The 25,131-nt window shown below is 43.6% G+C and overlaps 1 protein-coding gene across 17 annotated transcripts in view; it reads right to left on the minus strand.

Moving 5' to 3' along the window:
* COL4A4 (collagen type IV alpha 4 chain) overlaps positions 1 to 25,131 on the minus strand; it is a 126,615-nt gene that overhangs the window by 18,468 nt on the left and 83,016 nt on the right. For 8 of the 17 annotated variants that reach the window (XM_087863969.1, XM_087863965.1, XM_087863967.1 and 5 more), the window contains exons 33-41: positions 24,805 to 24,986; positions 23,953 to 24,016; positions 19,937 to 20,011; positions 15,959 to 16,066; positions 15,228 to 15,335; positions 9,313 to 9,384; positions 7,984 to 8,112; positions 7,780 to 7,893; positions 6,419 to 6,574 (exon numbers count right to left, since the gene is read on the minus strand). In XM_087863969.1, coding sequence (XP_087720095.1) covers positions 6,419 to 6,574; positions 7,780 to 7,893; positions 7,984 to 8,112; positions 9,313 to 9,384; positions 15,228 to 15,335; positions 15,959 to 16,066; positions 19,937 to 20,011; positions 23,953 to 24,016; positions 24,805 to 24,986 — 1,008 coding nt within the window. Of the gene's footprint in view, positions 1 to 7; positions 2,164 to 2,643; positions 4,105 to 6,418; positions 6,575 to 7,779; positions 7,894 to 7,983; positions 8,113 to 9,312; positions 9,385 to 15,227; positions 15,336 to 15,958; positions 16,067 to 19,936; positions 20,012 to 23,952; positions 24,017 to 24,804; positions 24,987 to 25,131 lie in introns of those variants that run through there. The other 9 variants (XM_045775274.2, XM_045775268.2, XM_045775272.2 and 6 more) reach the window with 4 other exon arrangements.

Genomic DNA, 25,131 nt, shown 5'->3' on the forward strand with positions numbered 1-25,131 from the left:
CTGAAATTGCAATCATTGCTTGTGTGACGGGCTCCAGCCTTACAAACAAGCTCCTTCTGCCTTCTCCAGCTAGACGGGCTGCCGACACGACACGGAAGAATCGGGTGTTCAACAACCCAACACAAGCTCTATGAGGGAGGGACTTCTGTTCACTGTGGGGCACATGAGAAACTTCCAGAAGGCACCGTGTTAAATACACGACTGACTGACTGACTGACTAGGATCTCAGAGGAAGCCAAAGAAGTACAGAATAGTGAAGGCTGGTTGGGGCAGCAACCGTTTGATGACCTTCACTGGATTTCCCACCTTTGGGGCACATTTTACTGGGCTCCAGTCACCGGTAGCAGTGGGAGAGCTCCCCGGAAGTCTCCGGTGTCAGCCAGGGCTACTACACCACTGTAGTTCTGACTTCAGCCCATCAGAATCATCTGGCCGGCTGGTCAGAGCCCAGAGTTTCTGAGCCCGTAGGTCTGGAGTAGACCCGACATCTGTACGTCTACCATGTTCCCGGGTGAGGCTAACGGTGCTGATCTGGGGATCTCACTTGGAGAATCACTGCTCTGTTTTTCCTTCTCGGTTATGTTCACATCTTTAAGATATTTTTCCTAAAGCTTCATTCAGTCACCCTGCAAATACTCCACAAGGGAAAAGAAATCATAGTAACAGTAACCAATAATGCTAACAGCTAACACTTATTGGAGGCCTTATCATGTACCGGGCCCCGGGCTAAGTGCTTTATGATTAAAGGCTCCCAACAAACCTGTGTGTGTATGTGCTGCTATTATTAGAATATTACAGGTAAAAAACCCAGGCTCAGGTAAATAAGTGACATATCTAAGGTCACGCAGCTAACACATGGCAGAGTCTAGATTAAAATCCAAGACGGCTTGGCTCCAAAACTGTGTGCTTCACCAGGACACCATACTGCCCTCAGAACTCCTCACATCCGTGTGATGAATTCCAAGAAATACAACATATTTTAAAAACACACTGCTTCTCAGGGCGCCTGGGTGGCACAGCGGTTAAGCGTCTGCCTTCGGCTCAGGGCGTGATCCCGGCGTTATAGGATCGAGCCCCACATCAGGCTCCTCCGCTATGAGCCTGCTTCTTCCTCTCCCACTCCCCCTGCTTGTGTTCCCTCTCTCGCTGGCTGTCTCTATCTCTGTCGAATAAATAAATAAAATCTTTAAAAAAAAAAACAAAAAAACACACTGCTTCTCAGTTGTAGTTTTCTTAAAATTCATGCAAGTGTGCAAAATAAGTTTAAGAACAGCAGTGATTAGGTAGCAAGAAAACCGTAGAAAATGTGGCCATAGTGACAACGTAGGCTACACAGTAGTTAATACGTCTGTGCAAAACAGACTCGAACCCAGGGCACTTGTGTGGCTCACGTGGTTGAGTGACTGGCTCTTGATTTCAGCTCAGGTCATGATCTCAGTGTCCTGGGATGGAGTCCCGCATGCAGCTCTATGCTCAGTGGGAAGCCCACTGAGAGCCCGGATTCTCTCTCTCCCTCTCCTTCTGCCCCTCCCCCAGCTCATGCACACACACGCTCTCTCTCTTGCTCTCAAATAAATAATCTTAAGGAAAAAAAACAGACTTGAACCCTTGTCAGCTGTTTGGAATTTAATCTCTTATAAAATATTGTATGAAACCACAACCAACACTGAGCTGGGTGTATTTTATGGTACGCACAGTTTAATATAAACTGTGGCTTTTCCACTCTGGGTGACTTGAGGGAGATGCATATGAATATTTCCTATTTTCCCTGAATCACCTTGTGAGTTCTGGTGGAGCGAAGGAAGCAGATAAGGGAACGGGAGGTGGGGGTGGAGTAGGGGTGGTGGGCATTTGGCTCATGCTTCATATTTAGGGTTCTGATGTTATCTTCAAATGAGTTCATACACACAGACACAGAGAGACACTAAAAGGATGGAAGTGGAAATATTAAATATGAAACTATAATTTTTATTTAAAAAAAATTTAATTTATTTGTCAGAGAGAGAGAGAGCACGCTTAAGCAAGGGGAGCAGCAGGCAGAGGAAGAAGTAGGCTCCCCGCTGAGCGAGGAGCCCCATGCAGGACTTGATCCCAGGACCCTGGGATCATGACCTAAGCTGAAGGCAGCCGCTGAACTGACTGAGCCACCCAGGCGTCCCGAAGCTGTAATTTTTAAATATAAACATTAAAAATAGCAGGATTCTTTTTAAATTCTGATTTTGCTTTTCTTCACTTTTTAATAAACGAGAAGCTGAATGGCAGGGGCCAAAGTGTCTCTTGTGTAAGCACCCTGCATTCAGGGCAAGTTTTCACTAAGGTTAATAAGAGGATGCCTGGAAAGAACAAATGCATGCACTCCATGTGTTTCTTTCCTTCTTTTATGAAACTCTTTTGAGTCTCTTTGAAAACCCCAGACACGAAATAATATGTTGTTTCTGCACTGTGGTGAACACGTAGTTGAAAAGAATAACAGCATTTTCACGGTAACACACAAAGAAATTTGCTCCTTGGAAATGGACTTGGATGATATGGGAAAACCTTGTCATAGCCCCTTACTAGGACCCATCTTTTCATGTTGTTGATACTACTTATTTTTGGGATGGTCTATGTATTTATATTGTAGAATTTATAAAAGAAACTTACATGGGTTTGTACTGTAGCATTTGACAGAGGAAGCACTCACACTCTGCCTGAATTGAAATTACGTAAGCTGAGTGTCGACTCCGCCTTGACAACCTATAAGAGACTCGGCTTTAGGACGCTCTAATATGGGGTTACCATATCCGTAATGAGGCAGCGGAGGCACTGACGCCTCATGTAATCACAGCACCCCATCTATGAAAACGTGACAAAGTGTAACTCACAAGTACAGTGAAAAGGCCAGTATGGAAATAAGTAGAAGCCAGATTTAGAGGAAATTACCAATTTTATAGCAGCGCTTACCTCTGGAACCTGGAGAGGTCCAAAGTCAAAAGGTGAAGCCACACAACGATTTTCATGCGATGGAAAGAGATTTTAAATTTGTCAGTTAGGACAAAAGCGAAATGGGTTATTTGAGAATATACATAATAACTTGAGGACGGCATCAATGATACGCAGAATGACAGCATCTTATTGACATAACGAAGTCCAATCCGTGTTACTGACAAGAGCAGCTATGATTTAGTCATCGAGCTTGCACATCTAGAAAGACGTGAAATGAAGCTCTCTTGCACCATATAAAATGAGTTGATTTCTTACAGGAAATATGCCCTAATTTAACATACGTAGAAATTCTGTTTGTTGGCAGGCTTCATATTATTTGGCCAAGTGTTATAGGATAGGAGATGGACCCAAGGATGAGCTGTTTGTCATCTTGTTCTGAGGTCCGTCGTAAAGCAGTGCGATCTATTCAGTCTTCGGACTACAGAGCTAATTTAGGGATTGCAAGGTATTCCGAACGGACACCACATTACCATAAGATTGGTTTAGGATCTCAAAAGATATGACTTCTGCCGATCTCAAATATGCATGTCTGCTTGCCCTTCCAGCTCTTCCTTGGCCTATTCTGACCCTACGTTGAAAACATGTTGTCGACTGAGCTTAAATTGAATAGCCTTTTCGTCTTTGTAGGAACTAATGTATTTTACAGAAAAAGTTAAATAAACATCTAGGAAAATCCATGGGAATTCAGGGAGAGACATGCGTACGGTCCTCCCATACAGTAATCAAATCAGTCTTTGCCTCTTGTGTGAGGGAACACAGATTTATTTAACTTAGAAATGTTGTCTGTAAAATCAACTCCTAATTTGCAAACTTACTCCATCTAATAATAAATATTAGTTTACCAAACATAAGATTGTGTAGTGAGGCCTGAAATAAATGCAGCTTAACTCGTGAGCAATTGCAGGCAATTTCAGAATAATTACGTGCTTCAAGCCGACCCTCACGGTAAATGTTGAAACAAAAGGCTGTCTGTAGACTGCTGGGTGAGATCAGCAGGCATTAGGAGCTTACCTGGAAGACCGGGGTGCCCCTGTCTGCCTGGAATGCCAGGTAAACCCTTCTCCCCAGGGGGGCCAGGAAGTCCTTGTGGCCCCTGCAGCCCCGGGAATCCTATCGGTCCTAAAGGGAACATAAAGACGGGGACACAGGAATGGATCGAAATCAAGACGACGGCAGTCAGGTGGACTGAACTCAGAGATTCACCCCAACAGAGCTCAGGGCAAAGGCGGGAATCCAGACGAGCCTCTCACTTTTTCTTCTCAGTAAAGCTGAGAAGAGCTGTCTCTGTCTGAAGGAAACACGAGAGTCCGTCAAACGGAGTAAGGAAAATGGTCTCGTGATCAAGACGAGACTAAATAGAATGAAAAGCTCTGTCATCCTGAACTTTCTCTGGAGACAGAGGACTGGAAGTGAAGGGAAAATAGGGGACGCTGCTCGGCCATGTGGGACGACGTGCGTCCTGGCCCTGGGCTCCGGCCTCTCTTCCTCACAATCCCCCGTGTCAGCCCCGCCAGCCACTCAGCGCCTCGAGCATGCGGTTCCTTCTCTTCTTCTGCACCCAGCAAGCCTCACGTCCTCGGGGAAGCCCTGTCTGGGACCCCAACCCAACTCCACTTGCTCTCGATGTGCTGTCGTGGAAGAGGGGCCCTTACTCAGAGCACCTGCTCAGTTTATACTGATGGATCCTTTAGTGTGAGTGTCTGTCTGCCCCAATGAAACTCTGCACTGAGCAGGAGTGGGGACAGTTTAATCCTGCTCACAGTTATACTCCTGTAGGTACCTAACAAATGTTTTTGAATGGATCAAATATTTCCCACTGTTTAAGTCTGAAAAGGTAAACTGAAGAAACTCCCTCCTCCTTTCCACAGTTAAACCCTCTTTGGACCATATGCCCACTGGAATGGGAGTTAAGAAGCATGCTTAGTGGTTTCATCAATATTTCTAAGTCCTTGTATATCCTTTTGTTGGTCACTGTTATTCATACTGCATACTATTTTCCCCATCCTGAAGAATATTTCCAGGTAGAGGTTCATTCTCTAGAGGAGCAAATGGGAAGAAGGAATGTCTTATTTGGGAAAGGAACAGGTTCCTTTTGGTGACTAGCATGCTAGCATGTTTATCCAATTATGGGATTCCCTAACTGGAAGCCCACATACCTGCAGATATAAGCCACATTCTCTACAATTGATTTTATTTCTAATAAAGTTGAAGAGGGTTGCTGTGTACTGTTGTGCAGGTTGTGTACTGCACCATTACAGGGATGCCATTTGCACTGTATTCATGGCAGCCTCATGGTAATTTTGATCTTCAATTTTGTCCTAATCTTTTGCTTTATTTTACATTCAGTTCAGAAGTCAGGCAGGGTGCCAGTTATTGGGCTGACTTTGACAGTTGCTTCTCTATCCAGCTTCCTTATCTATGCCAAAAGGGAGTTAAGATGGATAACGATTACTGGTTCCTTTTCAATGAAAAAGTTCTATGAACTGAATAATTCTCTGAAACCTGGTGACCAAAGACTAACATCCCCAAATATTAGCAGTTAGGTAAAAGTGAATTTAAAAAATATATTTTAGCTTTAAATAGCAGGGGAATTCAATAATGGAGACTCTCTCATGAATATAAAAGAGCAAGGTCAGCAGTCTAAAACCAAACTGTCCAATACGGAAGCCACCAACCACATGTGGCTACTGAACAGTTGAAATTGGCGTGTCCAAACTGGCTTGTCCTATACGCATGAAACACGCACCAGACTTCAAAGCTGGGGAGGAGAGCGTCTTAGCTGGGAGAGGAAGTAGTTTGTACAGACAGCCCTGATTGTTGCATTGATAATTTATACCAGTGATGATATGCTAAAGCAATAATATTTGAATATATTGTTAAAAGAAATATGAAAGTTCATTTTGCTCATTTTTTACTTTTTAAAATGTGTTTACCATGCCTTTTCATTACACGTGTAGCTTGTATTATATTTCTTTTTTTTTTTAAAGATTTTATTTATTTATGTGAGAGAGAGACAGCCAGCGAGAGAGGGAACACAAGCAGGGGGAGTGGGAGAGGAAGAAGCAGGCTCCCAGCGGAGGAGCCTGATGTGGGACTCAATCCCGGAACGCCGGGATCACGCCCTGAGCCGAAGGCAGACGCTTAACGACTGCGCCACCCAGGTGCCCCTGTATTATATTTCTGTTGTTCAGTTCTGCTCTAGAAGATTATCAAGTATGTTAGTAGGGTCTGAAGATGAACTTGTATTTATTCTTACTTGTCCAGCTGTTACCCAAACCTTAAGACTCTTTGGGAAAGTCGGGACACTTTGGAAACGCAGTGACTACGTCCATAGGAAATAAAGTTACCTCCCCGGGGAGCAGAACCCCAGACCCTGAAGGGCAAGATAACAAAAGCCTTCATGCACTACTTAAGGAACCACCTGCATTCCTACCTTTCTGGCCGTCTTTTCCATCACATCCTGGGAAGCCTTTGCGTCCTGGAGGCCCGGGTGGGCCCGGGGGACCTGGAGGCCCCGGCAGACCACAGTCTCCTGGTTCCCCTTTCAGAAGGTCAACACTCCCAGGGGGGCCTGGGGGCCCAGGTGCTCCTGACCACAGGGAGGAGGCAAATAGCTTCTTTCAGACAAAGACAAATGTGACTGTAGGCAGCCTGAGAGCTTCTTAAGAAAAGTAACTGAATGCAAGCAAGAGATGGAGGGAATGAGAAGAATAAAAAAGCCAATTATGTCAGAAGCGAAACAGGGGTTGTCTCATGGAGCCCCAAGCTGGGAGATGGTGTAAATGGTCCGTTAGTAACCGTCAGACAAATGAGCCTGAGGAAAGCCTTCTTTCCCTTCCAAGCCGGTCCTTTTGGAAGCAGGGCTTTATGGCTTTTCTTTGCATTGTCATCCCACCGCTTTAATATGATAGCTAGAAGGATGGATGGATGGACAGGAGGACAGATGGGCAAACAGACAGACCCATAGATGACAGGCTTTTGAGAAAAACCTGGCTGATGGAAAAGGAATATTCACTCAATTAAATGTTTTTAATCCTAATTGAAGACAGGTGTCTACACCCAGAAAGTGAGTCCAAATTCTACTCCTACTTAGCTCCTACACTGCCTAGCGTATTTTTGAGCATTTTAATTTTTCTCAGCGTCAAATAGAATCACATACTCTTTTAGCCCATCCTGTCTAAATCCTGAAGACATGAAGGCAGTGGGCTGGAGCTGTCTGAAGGAGCTCTGGGAGCTATTAGGGACAGGATTGTCGGCACTTTGCAAAAGCCCATGGCGCCAACGCTCTCGTCCCCAGGCCCCAGGCGGCTCCGGTCAGACCCTACTCCGTGAAATACTGCCTTGCTGGACTTGGTCCCTGCCACGTGCCGAGAGGAACAACATGCACTGCGAGCAACGCTTGCAGAGACTCTGTATCTGTGTGTGCCAGGCCCAGGCACGGTCGCTCTGGCCAGGGGCGGTGGTTCACATGGCAGGTGCTGGGGACCCACAGGCAGCGTGAGATTCCCTCCTGCTGGATGCTTCTGCCCCCCTGTGCTCAGCATCACGCTGGCGCCGGCGCCGGGAGAGGCCCGCAGAGTCAGAGTGTGTACCCGGAGAGCTGGTGAGGGACAGCTCCAGCTGGGGCCTGGTCCTGACGGCCTGGCACTGCCCAACTCCTGCCTTTTCCATCTGCCAGACTGACGGGGCTGCCAAGGGGCTTCAACTCTGCCATTCTCTGGTCCTATGTCCCTCCAGAGCTGGCAGCGTCTAAGGAAGGGAGTGTCACCATGCTTTCCCAGGATTTTCTCATACCTCTTGGACCATCGGGGCCAGGAGGTCCCTGATCTCCGGGTGGACCTGGGTCAGGAACGTCCCCTTCAGGAGCTCTTCCTGCGGCACCTGCAGGACCAGGTGATCCAGGTCTCCCTGAGGAGGGACGTGTTCGGATGTCAGCCTTGTCACACTTGGAAGGTTTTGATTTAGTTATTAAGAGGGGCAAGGCATGCTGCTTCTTACCTGGGGGACCGGGGGGACCTCTTTCTCCAGAAAGGCCTGGGGGAGAAATTCCCGGGCTCCCAGGGTCTCCCGTCTCTCCTTTCAGCCCAGGTATGCCCACTGGACCAGGCGGGCCCACTTCGTGCAGACCTTGGCAAGGCAAACAGCATTAGTACTACGTCTTCTCCCTGTTTGTCCCTGTTGAGGCTCCTGGAAAAGAACTCCTTCCGGACGGGGTGACAGGGACTCAGCGGGTTGTGCTGAGACTGACCAGACCTGCTGCGGTGGTGGCTGGCAAGGCTGCAGACTCTCGTGGGTCGGTCGTCACGTACCCTCTTACGCCCCATCACGGGGACGGCCACAGGTCGGCCATAGGCTTATTTTATGGTTATTTCCCAAGTTAAAAGAAAACCAAAAAAAAAACCCCAAAAAACAAAAAAAACAACAGCAGATCAATGCTCTGACCTCCACCCCAGCAAGAGCGAAACCAAATGAGAGCCAGCCATAGGGAATTGGGAGCACACTGGTTTGAAATGTAAGGTGGAAACTAGCATGTAAATAGCAACACTGTGGTGTTCCACACTGAAAAGGGACAATGCCATTGGTTTCTTGGGGGAGGCACATATTTTATCAGACTATTTGGAGGAGCCAAAATGAATCCTATGTGACCTAAATTAATTCTTGGCCTTCCACACTGTATCAAGGTTCTGTCTCTGTCCCAGCAACGGCGTCCAACCCGGTGGTGTGACGATCCAACCCTCTGCCCAAGGACCCTCAAACCTCCGTGTCTGATCCAGCCGCCTTGTCTGACTGTGAGCTGTTTTTCTGAGACGCTAAAGCAACAACCGGGCACTACATTAAGACACCAGAACGAGCTCAAATGCCCTGTTGACGGTGAGCCCATTCGGGGTAGCAAAGATCAAGGCATGGTGCCCAGGGGACTTGTTTTAGCTGCAGCCTATCGGGGGTGCGGAAAGTACTCATTAGACCCACGTGGTCGTACTCGCCATCGCTACACTTAATACCCAAAGAAAAAATCTCCCATTTGTTATTTGTAACATTTAAAAATTGAGTTCCACCTAAGCAATTACTCAGAATATTTTCAGTAGATCGTCCCAAGCGACATCAACAAAAGTCACTGTTAGCCAACCTTTCTTTCTTAAACTGGGGTTTCTCAGGGGTCCCTTTTAGAGAAGTCGTCTTCACTACTAATCATAGCGCAATACTGTGTCTCTCAGCTAAGCCAGCTTCTTAGTTCGCCTCCCCAGATCGTGTGCAGTGGAGGAATGCCAGCAGTATCTCACAGTCTGCTGACTGCGGTTCCATCTCTTGCAAAGGATTTTCTCTTACCTGAAGCGCCTTTGGCTCCCTTCTGACCCTTTAAACCATGTAAGCCGTTCAGACCGGGCGACCCGGAGGGACCTGAAACACATCACAGGCCTGTGACTCACCAGGGAAGACCCAGTGTTGAAGTTCACCAGCCACCAGGCAAGGGCACCACCTGGGGGACGATTCACTGATGGCCACTGACAGATTCTCCAGGCGGGAGCCGTGAGGTCGCACTGTCTAGATGTCGCTATCAAGGCTAAATCCATGCCAGTGGGTCTTAACACATTCATTTGATGGACATTTTCTATAAGACAGCTTAATACATTTCTTTGGTTTTAACATACTGCTCTTGGTTTATGACCATATGGTGGACATCTCCCTCTCTATCCAGATGCAGTCTAGCATTACTGAATCTTGGTGTAGGAAGGGACCTTAGGCTCTACAACAATGAATTGATCCTAGATGAGAGAGACAAGAGATTGGACCGGAGCAAACCCAGGCCTCCTTCCTCCCAGGCTCAGGACCTATTACTTCACCATGGTCTGTAGATACTAATTTCTTCAGGATCTAATTGGGTAAAGGTAGTAAGACAATAAGGACAGGTGGGGTCTGTGGCAAACTAGGGAATATATGACCTACCTAACTTCTCTTCAAGTCCATGCTACTCAGAAAGAAGAAGCTTGCAGGACAAGTTTGGTTGGCACCATTTCTTTACCACTACTTCTTTCAAAATGAACCACCCTGATACCTCTTTACTGAAACTAAATTTATTTCATAACGATCAGTGAAAACTCCAGTCTCTGTAATTAGGTATGATCTCTTTCTGCCAGGCGTCCGTGATATCTCCGAGGAGATATCAGCCAGCCTGACTATACGTAAGTTGTCACTGAACACTGAGTACCTATAAATCTATAGATTCATTAATATATAAATGCTTAAAGTATCTATAATACATTTATATTATATAGATACTTACATAAGTGTGTAGATTTATAGGGAGGGATAGAGGAAGGAAACAAGGGACAGAGGGGAAGGAGTGAGGGAGGAAGGGAAGAAGGCAGACAACTGATACGTACAGAACATTTCTGGGAGTTGAGCCCTCCGCCAGGTGATTCGTACATGTCTTGTCTCATTGACTTGGGGGGAAAGAATCTTCTCCTCAGCCCCTGGCCAAACCTGGTGACCTTCCAAATTCATCGGTGGATCTTCATCAAAGGCTGAGAGCCAGCCAGCCCATCACTCAGGTTAGGACCACATCCCTGTCATTTGCAATTGTAACGCCCTAGCACACGTCAAACAGCCCTCAGCTACCCCACGATGCCTGCATAGAGCTCCCTCAATGCCCTTTTGCTGGTGTCTGTCCCACGCCATGCAACATGCAAGTCTCTGGGTGACTGGATTACTTTGGGTAAATTACTTGAGTGCAAGATCGGGTCTTATTAGTCACCCCATGCCCGCATTTAGGATGTCTCCTGACACACAGCTGGTGTTCAACAAGTTTTGGTTGAATGGGTGAGTGGAAGCATGAATGAATGAATGAATGAATGAATGAGAAAATGTGCCACAGGGAGGGCTGGGGCATGAATGGGTGGAGAGAAAGCTGTCGGAAGGAGGGGGTACAACCTCTATTTGCATGTTACACTTCTTTGATAGATTTATGGGAGGAATAGGGGCACCTGGGTGGCTCAGTCGTTAAGCGTCTGCCTTCAGCTCAGGGCGTGATCCCAGTGTTCTGGGATTGAGCCCCGCATCGGGCTCCTCCGCTGGGAGCCTGCTTCCTCCTCTCCCACTCCCCCTGCTTGTGTTCCCTCTCTCACTGGCTGTCTCTCTCTCTGTCAAATAAATAAATAAAATCTTTAAAAAAAAAAAAGATTTATGGGAGGAATAAGATTTGGAGAAGTTAGAGGCATACATTTGTGTATAAATAATTTAGGTGCTAATTATTCTCTACTCATTAATGCAAGTCCTCTGTGGGCTTCTTATTAAAAGAGGGAACACTTAGCTAGTTCCACTCTATTTATTCTGAGTCCTTGAAATGGACAGTTATTCTATTTTAAACTCAAACTTTAGATTGGTGCAAATGAGCCATATTCTCTCATCCCCAACCCCCCCCAAGATGGACCCTTATTTTTCCTAAAGCTCTGATTTCCTAACCACTTTTCACAGTCCTGGCTGAGTTTATTTTTCAATCCTCTTCCTCTTAATGAGCCAACGTTTCAAGTTTGCACCAAAAGAACACACAGACCTTCTTCATCTGCCAAATCCGGATATTTATTGCAATCTATCTGAAATGATAATAAATTTTTTGAGAAAACTTTGCTATTTCAATGTGTTTTGATCTCCAGCTGAAGCCACCAAGATTGATGGCTTGGGGGACTTAGCTGGGGTGGAATGTCTCAGCTTCTGCCAACTCTCCATTGTCCCATCAACGCATCCAGATCCTGGGCTGTCACAGGCCCGGCCCCTCACCATTGTTGAACTGGCCGACCCTTATCTGACCCAATGTTATCTTTCTAAATTGAATGCAGCTATATCTGGGTAGGATTTTAAGGGCAATTTTTCCTTTTTACTGAAAGCTTTTTATCAATCCCATCTCTAAATCAGAAAGTTGTTCATGCATAAAATATATACAGTGCAGATGAGAGGCGATTAGGCTCACAAAGCACATTCCTTGGTAATGAGGATTTTTTATTCACCTCTCTGGCCGTCCTCCTGCTTAACACCCTTCACATAAGGCTGCACCTCCCTATGCTCATGGGCTGGGGCGCCCTCCCCACCATCAGAGACTCCAACCTCTTGCTCCAGCCCTAATGGGAATCACAGCCTCCTTCCCGATTAGCCAGCCCACTCAGAGACTGGGTTCTTACTGAGGATTTCTCTTGTTCTAAAGCCTGAAAATGCTACTCTATCCCAGGTGGCCTTTGTTCAGGTTTATACTTTTAATGGGGTGACCACCTCATCCCGGGGGGGGGGGGGGCTTGCCCAGTTCTGGCATCCGGACACACCCCTTCGTCCCAGGCAAACCCAGACATCTGGTCACCCGAACGTGAAAGCCGATGGGAAAGGGACCCAAATAACTACAGGTAATGGTCAAGCACATTTGAAAATGTAACAAAACAGATTCTGAAATAAAATATATATGCTTTTTAGTTCAGAAACTAGAGAAGTGCCAACTGAGGAGAGGCACAAGAGCATAAGGACATGGTCTCCCAAACCCCGGAGTTTCCAGTCCCAAATGTACTCGGTGACAGCTGCTGACAAGACAATGGAGAGCACGAGAGAAGCAGTCCCTGACCTGACAGAACAAATGGGCAATTACTTCAGGGGTGGTAAGTGCTGTGGGGGCAGGGCCGGAAGGGACACCCCCCTCCGTAGAGAAGGGGGGAGAACATTCCCATGATTTCCACAGCTGTAACATGCATGGTATTTCTTTCCAGATAAAAGACATTTCGAGGTGGCTTTTTTTCTGAGGAAACATTTTGCTTGCCACCAGCCAAGACAACCCACTCCATATCTTTACAGTTGTTGTCATGGAGCAGATAGCTGTCTTCAGGTTTTCATTATTCCAATCTCATGAACACCCAAAGGAACAGAGTGTCTTCCCTTTAGAGGGCATATGTGCTTGAACATTTAAATCTACAAATCAAGCCATTTTTAGCATATGTTTAAGTTAGAGGTTAAATCTGCCTGAATACAGGCAGGACTCAGAATCCATATGGCCCGTTCCAGCAGAGCAAACAGCTTCGGAGTTCAACAGCTGGTTTGTTCAAACAAGAAAATCAGTCCCCTTGACTTATTTAGAACATACTTCAAATATTTAGTTTCTCAGATCAAAGTGTTTCTGCTGGAGTGCAGTTCATTTTTATATCAGCAGGATAAACTGCAACAATGGATTTATACTTTGGATGGTTTCATTTTTAGGAATATATTCAGGGTTTGGTTTGGTTTGGTTTGGTGTTTAGAGACCGGTCATTCATTGGGCTGTTTGCAGAGAAACGGTGTCGCTGCCTGGCCAGGAAGCAGACTACGGCATCCATCTGTATGCTGGGGGGAATATTTGGGTTGACAGACTCATTTCCTCACCTTCTCTTGACAAACTCGTTACTTTATAGTGCAGAACTCTGTGTGGTTGGAGATTATTTTTTGACTAATTCTGTTACACAGTCAACGTCATTGGCTATTAGTTTTTTCATAACATATCATAGTGCAATTGTGTGATAAATGCAAACTAATTCAAGAGCAGGACAAATCAACAGTAGTAACCTCAGCCTGGTCATTTTAGTCAAACTGAGTGGCTATTGTTATGGCACTGGGAAGTTTGAAAATCCTTGCTATTTTTATTAAACTAGGAGGGTGAGATGGAGGGGAAATGCAGTAGGAGTGGTTAATAATGGAAATGTATTCTTTTGGGTTTTCACCAATTTCATCTTCTAGACACTCAAAAAAGTGTCAGAGGACACCCCACAGGGACTATGGGGCTTCCCGGGACAGCAAACAGCCACAATCGTTAGATCAACTTTTAACTCAAAAAAATTTATGACATTGCTTGAGATCCTAAATTCAGCACAAATCCCTGGACTTTGCATTAAATGCTATTGAAGACGGAGAAGAACAGTACAAAGATGTCATGTTTAGTTATGGGAACCAGAAGCCAAATGATATTTGGCTACATGGAAATACATAAGGTACCAGCTCTCCAAAATAAAGGACCTCCCTCTCTGCAGAATTGTACCAGGTAATACATACCACACCACTGCATGTTGGAAGACAAACAGTATTTGAAAGCTATTTGGTGAGGAAAGAGATGAAAGTGTGGAAAATTTTAATTTGGATTTTCAAAACAATAAAACAATTAAGCCCAAAGGGGGGGGGGTTTCCAACTCTTCTGAATGGAGTTAATTTCCATTTGACCAAAATTTAGTACAGGGATGAGTCAACTAGTAGAAGCTAAGGGGAGGAAGGAGGAGAGAGAGGAGCTTAGTTATAGAAATCTAACAAGTAAAGCTTGACCTTTATCTGCTTATTCAAGTGAAGACCCTCAACTTCATAGCTACTAGCTCGGTTGTCCTTCCTTCTACTTGTCCAGGCCTCTATTTATAAATTTATTCACAAATTTGAAAATACCATAACCATCCAGTAGACTTACTGGGTATCCGCTGGCTGCCAAGGATATAAAAATCATATTCTACTTGGTGAGGAAGACCTCTAAACCTACACATGTATAGGACATAGGTGCTATGCTGGAATTGTACACAAAGTACCCAGGCAAAACATTTTTTTTCTAAAATGGAAGAAATGGACTGAAAAGGAGTAAGTACCATGGAGGAATGGAGGGGCATGAAGCTTTGTTAATAACAAATAAATAGGACGTATGGTAGGATATATGGTGTTATTGTAACCAAACTTATAACCAGTTTACTATTACCCATAAAGACCAAAAATTCAACCAGGAAAAAAAGTTTCTTTATCTAATAAAGATAAACAATATTGGTAACTCTTTCTCCATAGCATGTTTATTCTTTTCCTTCCACATATCACAATTGGTAAATGTAGATTTATTTACACGAATGTTTTTAATACATCTCCCTGACTACACTGTGAGATCCGTGAAGGCAGGAACAATGTCTATTCTCTTCAGAATTGTACACCCAGTGTCTAACCCACAATCTAGAACATAATAGGAGCTTAACTATCTAAGGAGAGAATAAGTGAAGAGGCCCGAACGTTACAGAAAACAGTTGGGGGAAATGTTCTCAAAGATGGCAGTGCCATCATTCTGGTAGAAGGCAGGCAGAGAGCCTCAATGCCCTGCCTGAAGCTCTGAGTGAGAAAGAAGAGGGAGGAGCTAATGGGCATCTGTGGGAAAGAGGAAGGAGCCGTGACCAGGAGTGGCATCACTCAGCACCCCTCATGGGTCGGGCTTCCTTTCCACTTACCTTTTATTCCCGGAAGACCTGGTGTCCCTGGATCTCCCATCATGCCTCTTGACCCGAGATCCCCCGTTTCTCCTGGAGGTCCCTGCAGCCCAGGCACCCCTTGATTACCTGAGGATGAGAGGGAAGTTCTGCAGACACCGAGATGAGATATGAGTTACCTTAACGGGGAAGGTCATCTCTGCTCTTCACAGATGGGCAACTGGGAACATTGTCTTACCACTTTTTTCCCCTAGACCTCCTGACTCTAGAGAGAAAATTACACTTAACCTCAGATGGAGCAAATCACTTTGGTATGATTACAGTTGCCGTTTATAATTTTAAACTTTCACTATATTCTGAATCAGCAAGAGGAGGAGCCATTAAAATGTGTGTTGTCAATGTGATACGTGCCTTAAGCCTAAAGGAGAAAAGAAAACCAGAATCTGAATGGCAGGGGGATTACGGAGGGATGGAAAGGAGCTTTTATCTGTCAGCCCATCACTTTGTGCCTGGCACCTTGCTAGGCTCTTAACAGGTGTTGGCTTGGTTTACGCCCAGACCAACCCCGTGGGACTGGACTAGCTCCACCCTACGGATGAGGAACAGGTGAGTGTGAGTGACTTGTCCAAAGTCACAGGTCTGGGAAGGGGCAGAATCCCATCTGAAACTGGGTGTAAGGGAAGATTGGCTCTTTCTGATCCACTAGAAGGTAGATGAGTGCCCTGGAAGTTTCCAGGCCCCTTTCAAAATACCTGGACACCCTGGTGGTCCAGAGGCACCAGGTAGGCCTGGCCTTCCGGGTGGTCCTGTGGGCCCTTGAACACCGGGAAAGCCCTGCTCCCCGGGTACTCCGAGATGTCCTAAAGAAAGAAGAATCAAACATCTGAGTAATTGTGGATTGGTCTTTGAGCCAGTGCATCTGTAAAACCTCCAACTTCAGCACCTGACATTCTTTTCTATTAGTACTTGTTTACAATCTTTCTATTGAAAAGATAACACTAAGGAAGAATTGAAAACAAAACACCTCTAATGCTACCGCCCTAATACAATTTCTCATGTGTGTAACAATGTGCAAATAAGACTCACAATTTTATATTCTGATTTTTAAATCAGCATTGTGTTATAAGTAATTTTCCAAATCTGCTATTTTCCTAATTATTATTATTATTAAAGTAGGCTCCATAACCAGCATGGAGCCCAACACAGGGCTTGAAGTCATGACCCTGAGATCAAGGCCTGAGCTGAGACTAAGAGTCAGATGTTTAACTGACTGAGCCACCCAGGGGCCCCTCTAACTGTTGTTTTGAAATGTTTTGAAATGATAGCTTATTGAGTTAATCTTAATTAAATTAATTAACCTAATTTTGTCTTACTATGAGCCATTCAAGTTATTTCTCATTGCTGTTCAGCATAATGATCTTTATACATTTTTGATGCATTTTTGTCAATTTATTTCCTTAGGAAAAATTCCTAGGAATAGACTTTCTAGGTAACATAGTATATTTTGGTTCATTTTATGCATTTTAAACTGCTGAAGTATTTTAAAGTAAATCACAGGCATCATGAAATTCCATCCCTGAAAACTTCAGGAGGTATGCCTGAAAAAACCATTTTCCTTCCTGGCCAAAATAACAACACCATAGCCAAGAAAATTAATACCAATCGTTAATATCATCTCGCACTCATTCCATGCTTGAGTTCCCCCACTTGTGCCATTAATGTCCTTCACAGCTGGTTTGTCCACACTGGCTCTCATTCCAGAAACACACATGGCATCTGGTGGCTACAACCCTTAAGTTAAAGAAAAAAAATCAACTATGGTCTCTTTCTCAGGACAAAGACTTGCTGAAGAGGACAGTTCAGCTGCTGTTTAGTCTTTCAGAACAGACCATTCTGTTCTTGACAGAGGTGGTCCGATGGTTCGGGGAAGTGCTGCCCTACCTCACACCACTGCGTGTAACTGGCTACAGCAGTTGTAAGCGCATGCCCTATGCTCACTGGGGACTTGCGAGATTGTTGGTTTGTCTTCCTGCTAATTCAGTACGAAGGAAAGAGTAACTCAGACTGCCTTTGGTTACATTGCTTCGATTACTCAAGAAGATGACTATTTCCCATGTTTATTTACAATGTATCACTATAATACAATTCAGATTTACAGGATAACCCAACAGCCTGTGCTGAAATCAGCCAGCTGAATCTGCAAATAAAATATATGGCTTTGGATTTACAAATCCATGGTAGGAGGCACAGTCATTATTTATTAGAACACACATGAAACAAGCCTGTGTTAGTCTATACCTGTTCCTGATCGAATTTAAGAGCTATGAGCCTCACTGTGTGTTACTTTATTTATCCTGAAAATATTTCTGCAGTAAAGGTAAGGCAGTGTTATTCTCATCTCCAAATGGGAAGACTGAGGCTTGCCTCCCCGGGCGCACCTGTGTTAAGAACAGAGCTTCTGAGTTAATCTCTGCCGTATTTTCTCACTGAATTGAAGGGGGGTTGGGGGGGGGTGTGTAGAACTAAACCCAGTACAATCATTTAAAACCCCCTGCGACAGGCAACAGCTCTATGCCTTCTCGTTGGGCTCATTCAAATTCAATCAGTGCAGCTTTTCCCAGTCAATGGAACTTGTGTATTTAGGTAAACTCTATGCTGGTGAATAACATATGATGTAATTTAGAAATTTTAAGCTAAAGCTATGGCATGTGAGAAAAGGAACCGTTTAAATGGTGATAACTGCAGGACACCAGGGAAATTATGCTAAGGCAAATTTTCTTGAAAAAGTTGGCCTAAGTGTAAAATAACTCAGATTTATAATTTTTCACTTAAAATACTAGGTAATATCAAAGGCCTCCATTTTGGGCTAGTTTCAGCTTATAATATCTTACTATCTTAATGGTTTACATAAAAATACCAGTAAAGGTGGAATTTTCAGTTTACCAACTGCTCTCAAGGAATCTTATGTGATACTCAGAACAATCCTGTAATTATGCATGAGGCCAATTTACAGGTGAAAAAACTGAGCTCAAACATGATAAGCAACTTGCCCAAGACCACATGGACAGTAATAATGGAGGTTGACTTTGAACCACTGGTTTCCCTTCTTAAGGCTTCTTTCTCACTCTGGTACTTATTATGAACCCCCATAATGTTAACCTCAAAACTATTTTCCCCTCCAAATGTACACTTAAGCTGTACATTTTGGTTAAAATACTATATTCTCTAAATCAATTTAACCATGTCAGAGGTAAAAGACCGATGTGGAAGAGAGTTGGAAGCCATTGTAATAGCTTGTTTTTCTGTTGGACTTCCATTTTAGCAATCTTATGGTATAAAAACAAACAAACAAAAAATTTCCGATAATACTTCTGCTCAGATATTCTCTCTGTTGATAATACTTCTGCTCAGATATTCTCTCTGTTGTATGTAATGAAATGTGACTATTGTCAAAGAGAATTTTAAGATAATGCACAAAAAGAGGGGCACCTGGGTGGCTCAGTCAGATGGGTGACTGACTCTTGATTTCAGCTCAGGTCATGATCTCAGCGTCCTGGGATTGAGCCCTGTGTCAGGCTCTGTGACCAATGGGCAGTCTGCTTGAGAGTCTCTCTCTTTCCCTCTGCCCCTCCTCCCACTTTCTCTCTCTCTTAAATAAATAAAATGCACAACACTATTAATATGAGATATTTTAACTTACAAGGGATCCATCTAAACCTATCCACTACCAGCTGAATGAGATCGTGCATACTGCTTTAAGCTATCATTTGTGAATGGCATTTGTTCTTTCCATGCAATGAATATTCCTGTGCATGTATCTTTATACATTTGTCTGATAATTGACTTATGATAAATTCTTACAACTAAAATTGCTAAGTTAAAAAGCATTATATTTCATCAACGGTGGGTCATGTACTGTAGCCAGCCATAGCCTCGAGCAGAAGGCAAGAGATCACAGGGACACTGTAATCCATTCTGAGGGATGACATGTCAACTGTCACTGATAAACAAAGTACCATTTTGAATAATTTAGATCCATTGTTGGTGATGAAGCTTTACTTTTTTTTTTTTTTGGTTTGGGTTTTAGTAAATTAATATTTAGTAAATGAGATATTCAGTGATAGCTCAGCAATGGCACTCCTCCCCGGCATTCGCATATGATTTTGAGTAGGAAAAGGCTGGAATGAAAACCTGAGGCTGTGGTCAGTGTGAGCGGTTAACTGCTAATGTATCATGTAGAGACTGTGAAATTCTAGAGACTGTGAAATAGTCCAGCTTTAAATTGCTTGCAATAATCTTTTTGACCACGTCAAAATCTGGGCATGCCAAGGGGAGTGGATTGTGACGTCAATATCATAGGTCATGGGAGCCATGGTGGAAAAAGACTGAGAATCCCTGGTACGTAATCCTGATGTTCTTCAAGGCCAAGGATGTGGTGGCAACGTTTACACTTCTGAGATGTATCTTAGTGTGTTACGGGGGAAGAAAATATTGATATAATTATTGCCAGCTTTGAGTATCAAGTAATTGTTCCAGTAAGTTTTTATTTTGTTTTGTTTGTTTGCTTTTTAAGTAGGCTCAGTGCCCAGCATGGAGCCCCACGTGGGGCCCGAAATCATGACCCTGATATCAAGACCTGAGCTGAGACCAAGATGCAGACACTCAACTGATTGAGCCACCCAGTCGCTCCCCATTCTTTTTGTTTTAATAAGGAAAACATGTAGCTATACCTGGACATCCAGGGCTACCTGGTTCACCCTTTGGACCAGGTGAGCCGAATTGACTAGCAGGGTCACCTCTGTTTCCTGTAAGTGATAAAATGTACATAACATTAATTAAAAGAACTTAATTTTGTTTCATACATGTGACTTAGTAACTGTCATACTTGTCTTTATAGTTTGTCTTCAAATATTCCAGAAAAGTTTTTGAAAAAAAAATGGATTTTTCCCTACATAAAAACAAATGGAAACATAGATGCAAGATGTGATTTAAACACATACACACACACACAATTTTTATAGTTCATAACAATCATAAGAAACTATAGATATTAATAAGTTTTAGTTTTTAAATTCCCAAAAATAGTTTCAAATTTAGGTATCTATGTAAGAAATTGCTTGACACTGACTGACTATATTCTTATATGATGTTTTAGAAACAAAAAGCAGAAATTGCTCCGTTTTAGCTGCTGTAATTACATTTCAAGCTTTCTGCAAGGAAGCTCAACTCAGTGTCCTTGTAAAAACAAAATTACAAAGGCGCACTCTATTGATGATTTCACAAGAGAACACACATTGCAAGGCTGCAGTCGGCAACGGTTCCCACAGTACCACAGAGCTGTCCCACACCGCTGCTGCATTCTTCTGGACAGGACTTAGAGCGGGGAGCCAGTTATAAATGGAGGTCTCAAAATGGTGTGACGGGCAAGACAACAGATGGGGTTGCAAGAGAGAGAAAGAGTGAATTAGGGATGATTTATAATATCTTCCTACCCACACCCTTTTCAAAGGGGTCGGGGTCCCACCCACATTTGTGGAAGTTTCTCTTCCACCTAACCCTACTCGTAATTGTGGCTGATCCTTTCAGGGGTAGAAATCTGGTCCATCTTGGGTCAGCGAGTCTTTCCTTGAGAAGTTGGAATAAAAAGTAAGATCTTGAGGTCACTGGCTATTGACGCAGCAACCAAAGGGGTTATCACGATGTCGTTATCATAATGCTTTGGTGCAGAGCATGTCTGCAATCTAAACATATCCAGAAAGATCCAGAAAGGACACTAAACAGAGAGTGATGAAGCCAGGTGTCAGGTAAGTAAAAGCCAGCCCACAAAGAAAAGCAGAACAGTCTCAAGAGAGAAACCATGGGTTGCCTAAGGGCTGGCCTTCATTAGCCTTATGGTGGGCTCCATGAAACAGGTTTTACTCCAGGCACCACGAGTGCATTGCACTTCCTTGCAAACGTGGCCAGATGCAAGTATGAAGAACATAAGAAGAGGTAGGTTTGCACTTTGAGAGAGGCAAAGGGACTGTAATAAATGCACAGGGAAATAGAAGAGGACTGATTTTAAACCATGAAGCCATACACTGTCAACTCAAATGTGAGAACTTCCTTACTTGTAACTATTTCTGAGGAAGATATCTAGATTATTCTTTCTGAATAAATAAGTGTGCACAGTTCATTTTTTTCTTAGAGAAATTATCAAATTACTTATGAAGTATCTCTCAGAATGCGAAGCATGCTTCATTGGTGGTAAGGGAGAAGATTTTTAGGTGTTTCATTAATTACTTTTATAATTCATTTTATTTTTTTAAAGATTTTATCGTTAAGTTATCTCTACACCCAACGTGGGGCTTAAACTTAAAACCCTGAGATCAAGAGTCCTACGCTCTTCTGACTGAGCCAGCCAGATGCCCTTATTCTTTTATATTTTTAAGTTATTCATTTTCATCTGTATTAAAGTAAAATACAACTGCTCATCAAACCTGGGAATTGAATTCACAGATAGTGAGGTTAAAGCTAAGGTTAAAAAAGTGAATCATATTTAAGTAAAGAAAAATATTAACCCAATGATATATAAGGACAGTAACAATGTTAAAGATTTTACGTAAACATCACAATTTAAGATATCCTGATTTTTGTTTGCTTGTTTGTCTGAATAAAGGGTTCACGAAACCTCTCTTTCTCTAAGAGCACCTTTACCCAAAGGTAACTTTGTGTTTCTGTTTCCCTGGAAATCTAATGAAGGTAGAATGTCAGTTGTGCTATGAGGCAGCATTATTTTTGGCACAGGTAAACCAAGACCTATGAAGCCAAATCTAACCTGTAGCTTTTGGTAAATAAATTTTTAATGAAACACAGCCACGCCCCTCATTTGCATACTGTCCGGCTGCTTTCATGCACAGTTGAGTAGTTGCAACAGAGACCACAGAGCTGAAAATATCTGTGATCTGGCCCCTTGAAGAAACACACTTGCTGACTCTTGGCTTGCGGTAAAAATAACCCAACTGTAAATTACATGTGACCCAGAAATTCTTAAGTGACTTATTAACACCTGGTGGGAAGTCATGGCTCTGGCCTTCTCTGTGTCCCATGACTCTTGTCACTGGGACCCTAAAAGCCATATCTATAGAGTCCTTAGAAGAGATATTGGCTCCTACGGGGCAGAAGGCTTCCAAGCCAAGGTAGACACTGCCCACCAATGTGGATCTGATCTCCTTGTACCTGAGTGTCACCTAGGGAGCTATAGCCACTACAAAGACTGCTGAAGGACCCCCACTGAGGAGAAAGTCCTGTGCTCTGCAAGCATGCTGTTCTCTATCTGGTGCCCTTGGATCTGAGTGACAAGTGTGCATGATTTGGGTCTTGAGTGTTTGACTATCTAGCAGAGTCTAAAAAGAACCCCTTGGTTAGTATCCAAACTATATCAAGTACTTAAAAAGCTCATTACCCCCCTCAAAATGAATAATCCAATTTAAAAATGGGCAGAAGAAATGAACATTTTTCCAAAGAAGACATACAGATGGCCAACAGACACATGAAAAGATGCTCAACATCACTCAGCATCAGGGAAATACAAGTCAAAACCACAGTAAGATACCATCTCACACCTGTCAGAATGACTAAAATCAGCAACACAAGAAACAACAGGTGTCGGCAAGGATGTGGGGAAAGGGGAACCCTCTTGCCCTGTTGGTGCAAACGCAAACTGGTACCGCCACTCTAGAAAACAGTATGGAGGTTCCTCAAAAAGTTAACAAATAGAACAATCCTATGACCCAGCAATCACATCAGTAGGTATTTACCACAAAAATACAACAATACTAATTCAAAGGGATACATGCACCCCAATGTTCATAGCAGCATTATCTACAATAACCAAACTATGGAAACGGCCCAGCATCTATCATTTCATGAATGGATTAAGGAGATGTGGTATATACATACAATGGAATATTATTCAGCCATAAAAAGAATGAAATCTTGCCATTTGCAATGACATGGATAGAACTAGAGGGTATTATGCTAAGTGAAATAAGTCAGTCAGAGAAAGACAAATACCATATGATTTCACTCATATGTGGTATTTAATAAACAAAACAAATGAACAAAGGGGAAAAAGAGAGAGAGAGACAGAAGGGGGCAAACCAAGAAACAGCCTCTTACCTAGAGAGAACAAGCTGATGGTTACCAGAAGGGAGATGAGTGGGGGGCTGGGGGAACTAGGTGATGGGGGTGAAAGATTGCACTTGTCATGACGAGCACCAGGTGTTGTAGGGAAGGGTTGAATCCCTTATATTATACATCTGAAGCTAATATTACACTGTGTGTTTTTTTAATTTAATTTAATTTTATTTTTAAATATTTTTTTATTATATTATGTTAGTCACCATACAGTATATCCCCGGTTTCCGATGTAAAGTTCGATGATTCATTAGTTGCGTATAACACGCAGTGCACCATGCAATACGTGCCCTCCTTACTACCCATCACCGGTCTATCCCATTCCCCCACCCTCCTCCCCTCTGAGGCCCTCACATTGTTTCTCATAGTCCATAGTCTCTCATGCTACACTGTGTGTTAACTGTAATTGAAATAAAAACTTAAAAAAATAAAAAATAAAAAAGCAGCCCTTGGATGTTACAGTTTGTTGGATATATTTTGCTTTTCATGCCAAATGTGCATGCTCACAATGTTACAAACACCCAGGACTATGAGCTTGGTGGATGGCTGCTGTATTTCCAAAGCATACCTTTAGGTCCTCTCATTCCATCAACTCCTGAAAGTCCGGGGGACCCTGGAGAACCCAGCTCACCCTGACAGTTTAACAAAACAAAAGACTTTAATTTGGTTTCATATACAAATGACATACTCATAACATGATCCAGTTATAATCTTCCATAACTAATAGCTTTTAAAAGTGGCTAAAACTCCAGAATTAGAGGTACCGACAGGTAGCATCCAATTCTCTATTTTTGATTACCAAACAGTAAATGTATCACATAATTAGAATTTTAAGGTTTGAATGAGCAAATTAATACCAAATAAAATACTGTTAGACTTTTTTTTTTTTTACCAAAAACTTGAAAAATCTATTTGATTCCGAAAGATGAGAAGCAAATTATATCCATCTTCTAGAAGTTGTGATGTAGGCTACGACACATATTGTACCCCTTGGCTTCCCAGGGAGGGGGGTATTTTACTCATGGTTACGAAGACCAAATGTATTTACAGCAAAATCTGTGATATCTGCAATCAGGTAGGAAGGCTTAGACACTGGAATTTGGGTTATTTTTCAGAGGACTCTTTACTCGGATAAACCCGCAGTCATGAGGGAAGTTTCTTTGGAGCTGTTTAAACTAGGCTAGGGGAGGGTGGGTAGTACGCGGAGTGAGTGACTCCATCATCTGTCACGGGAAAACAGGCATGAGCACTGCTCAGAAATTATAGTCACATCATGGCCTTCCAGAAGTCTCCATTCTTCGCTTACACTCTAAAGCCAGTCGAAGGGCAATGATGTACACTGGCAAATTGTGACTCCTTATGCGCACCCAAGAACACAAGGGTTTTATTATTTCTTTCCTCCCCAACTGCAGCCACTTACCTGGTCACCTGGAAATCCCGGAAAACCAATAATCCCTCTCAGCCCAGGTGAGCCTGGGAGGCCTGGGGGTCCAGGAAGCCCTGGCTGCCCGGTTCTACCAGGCTCCCCTCTATGAAATCCAGGTGCTCCGTGTCTTCCCGGCTCTCCTCTCCTCCCCTGCATCCCAGGATCGCCTTTATCACCTGGTGGGGTTGGAAGTGTGAGAAACCTCTTCCAGGAAATCCTGGGCAGGGCAGTAGTTAGGCTGAGGGTTTGGGTCTTATATTTAGGAGATGAAGTCAAAGGTTTTGGGGAGTCCTCGCTCCTGCCCTAAGGCCCATCGTGATG

The sequence above is a fragment of the Ursus americanus genome, chromosome 1 (genome assembly GCF_024610735.1).
Source record: "Ursus americanus isolate L20-20 chromosome 1, mUrsAme1.1.p, whole genome shotgun sequence".
Classification (NCBI taxonomy): domain Eukaryota; kingdom Metazoa; phylum Chordata; class Mammalia; order Carnivora; family Ursidae; genus Ursus; species Ursus americanus.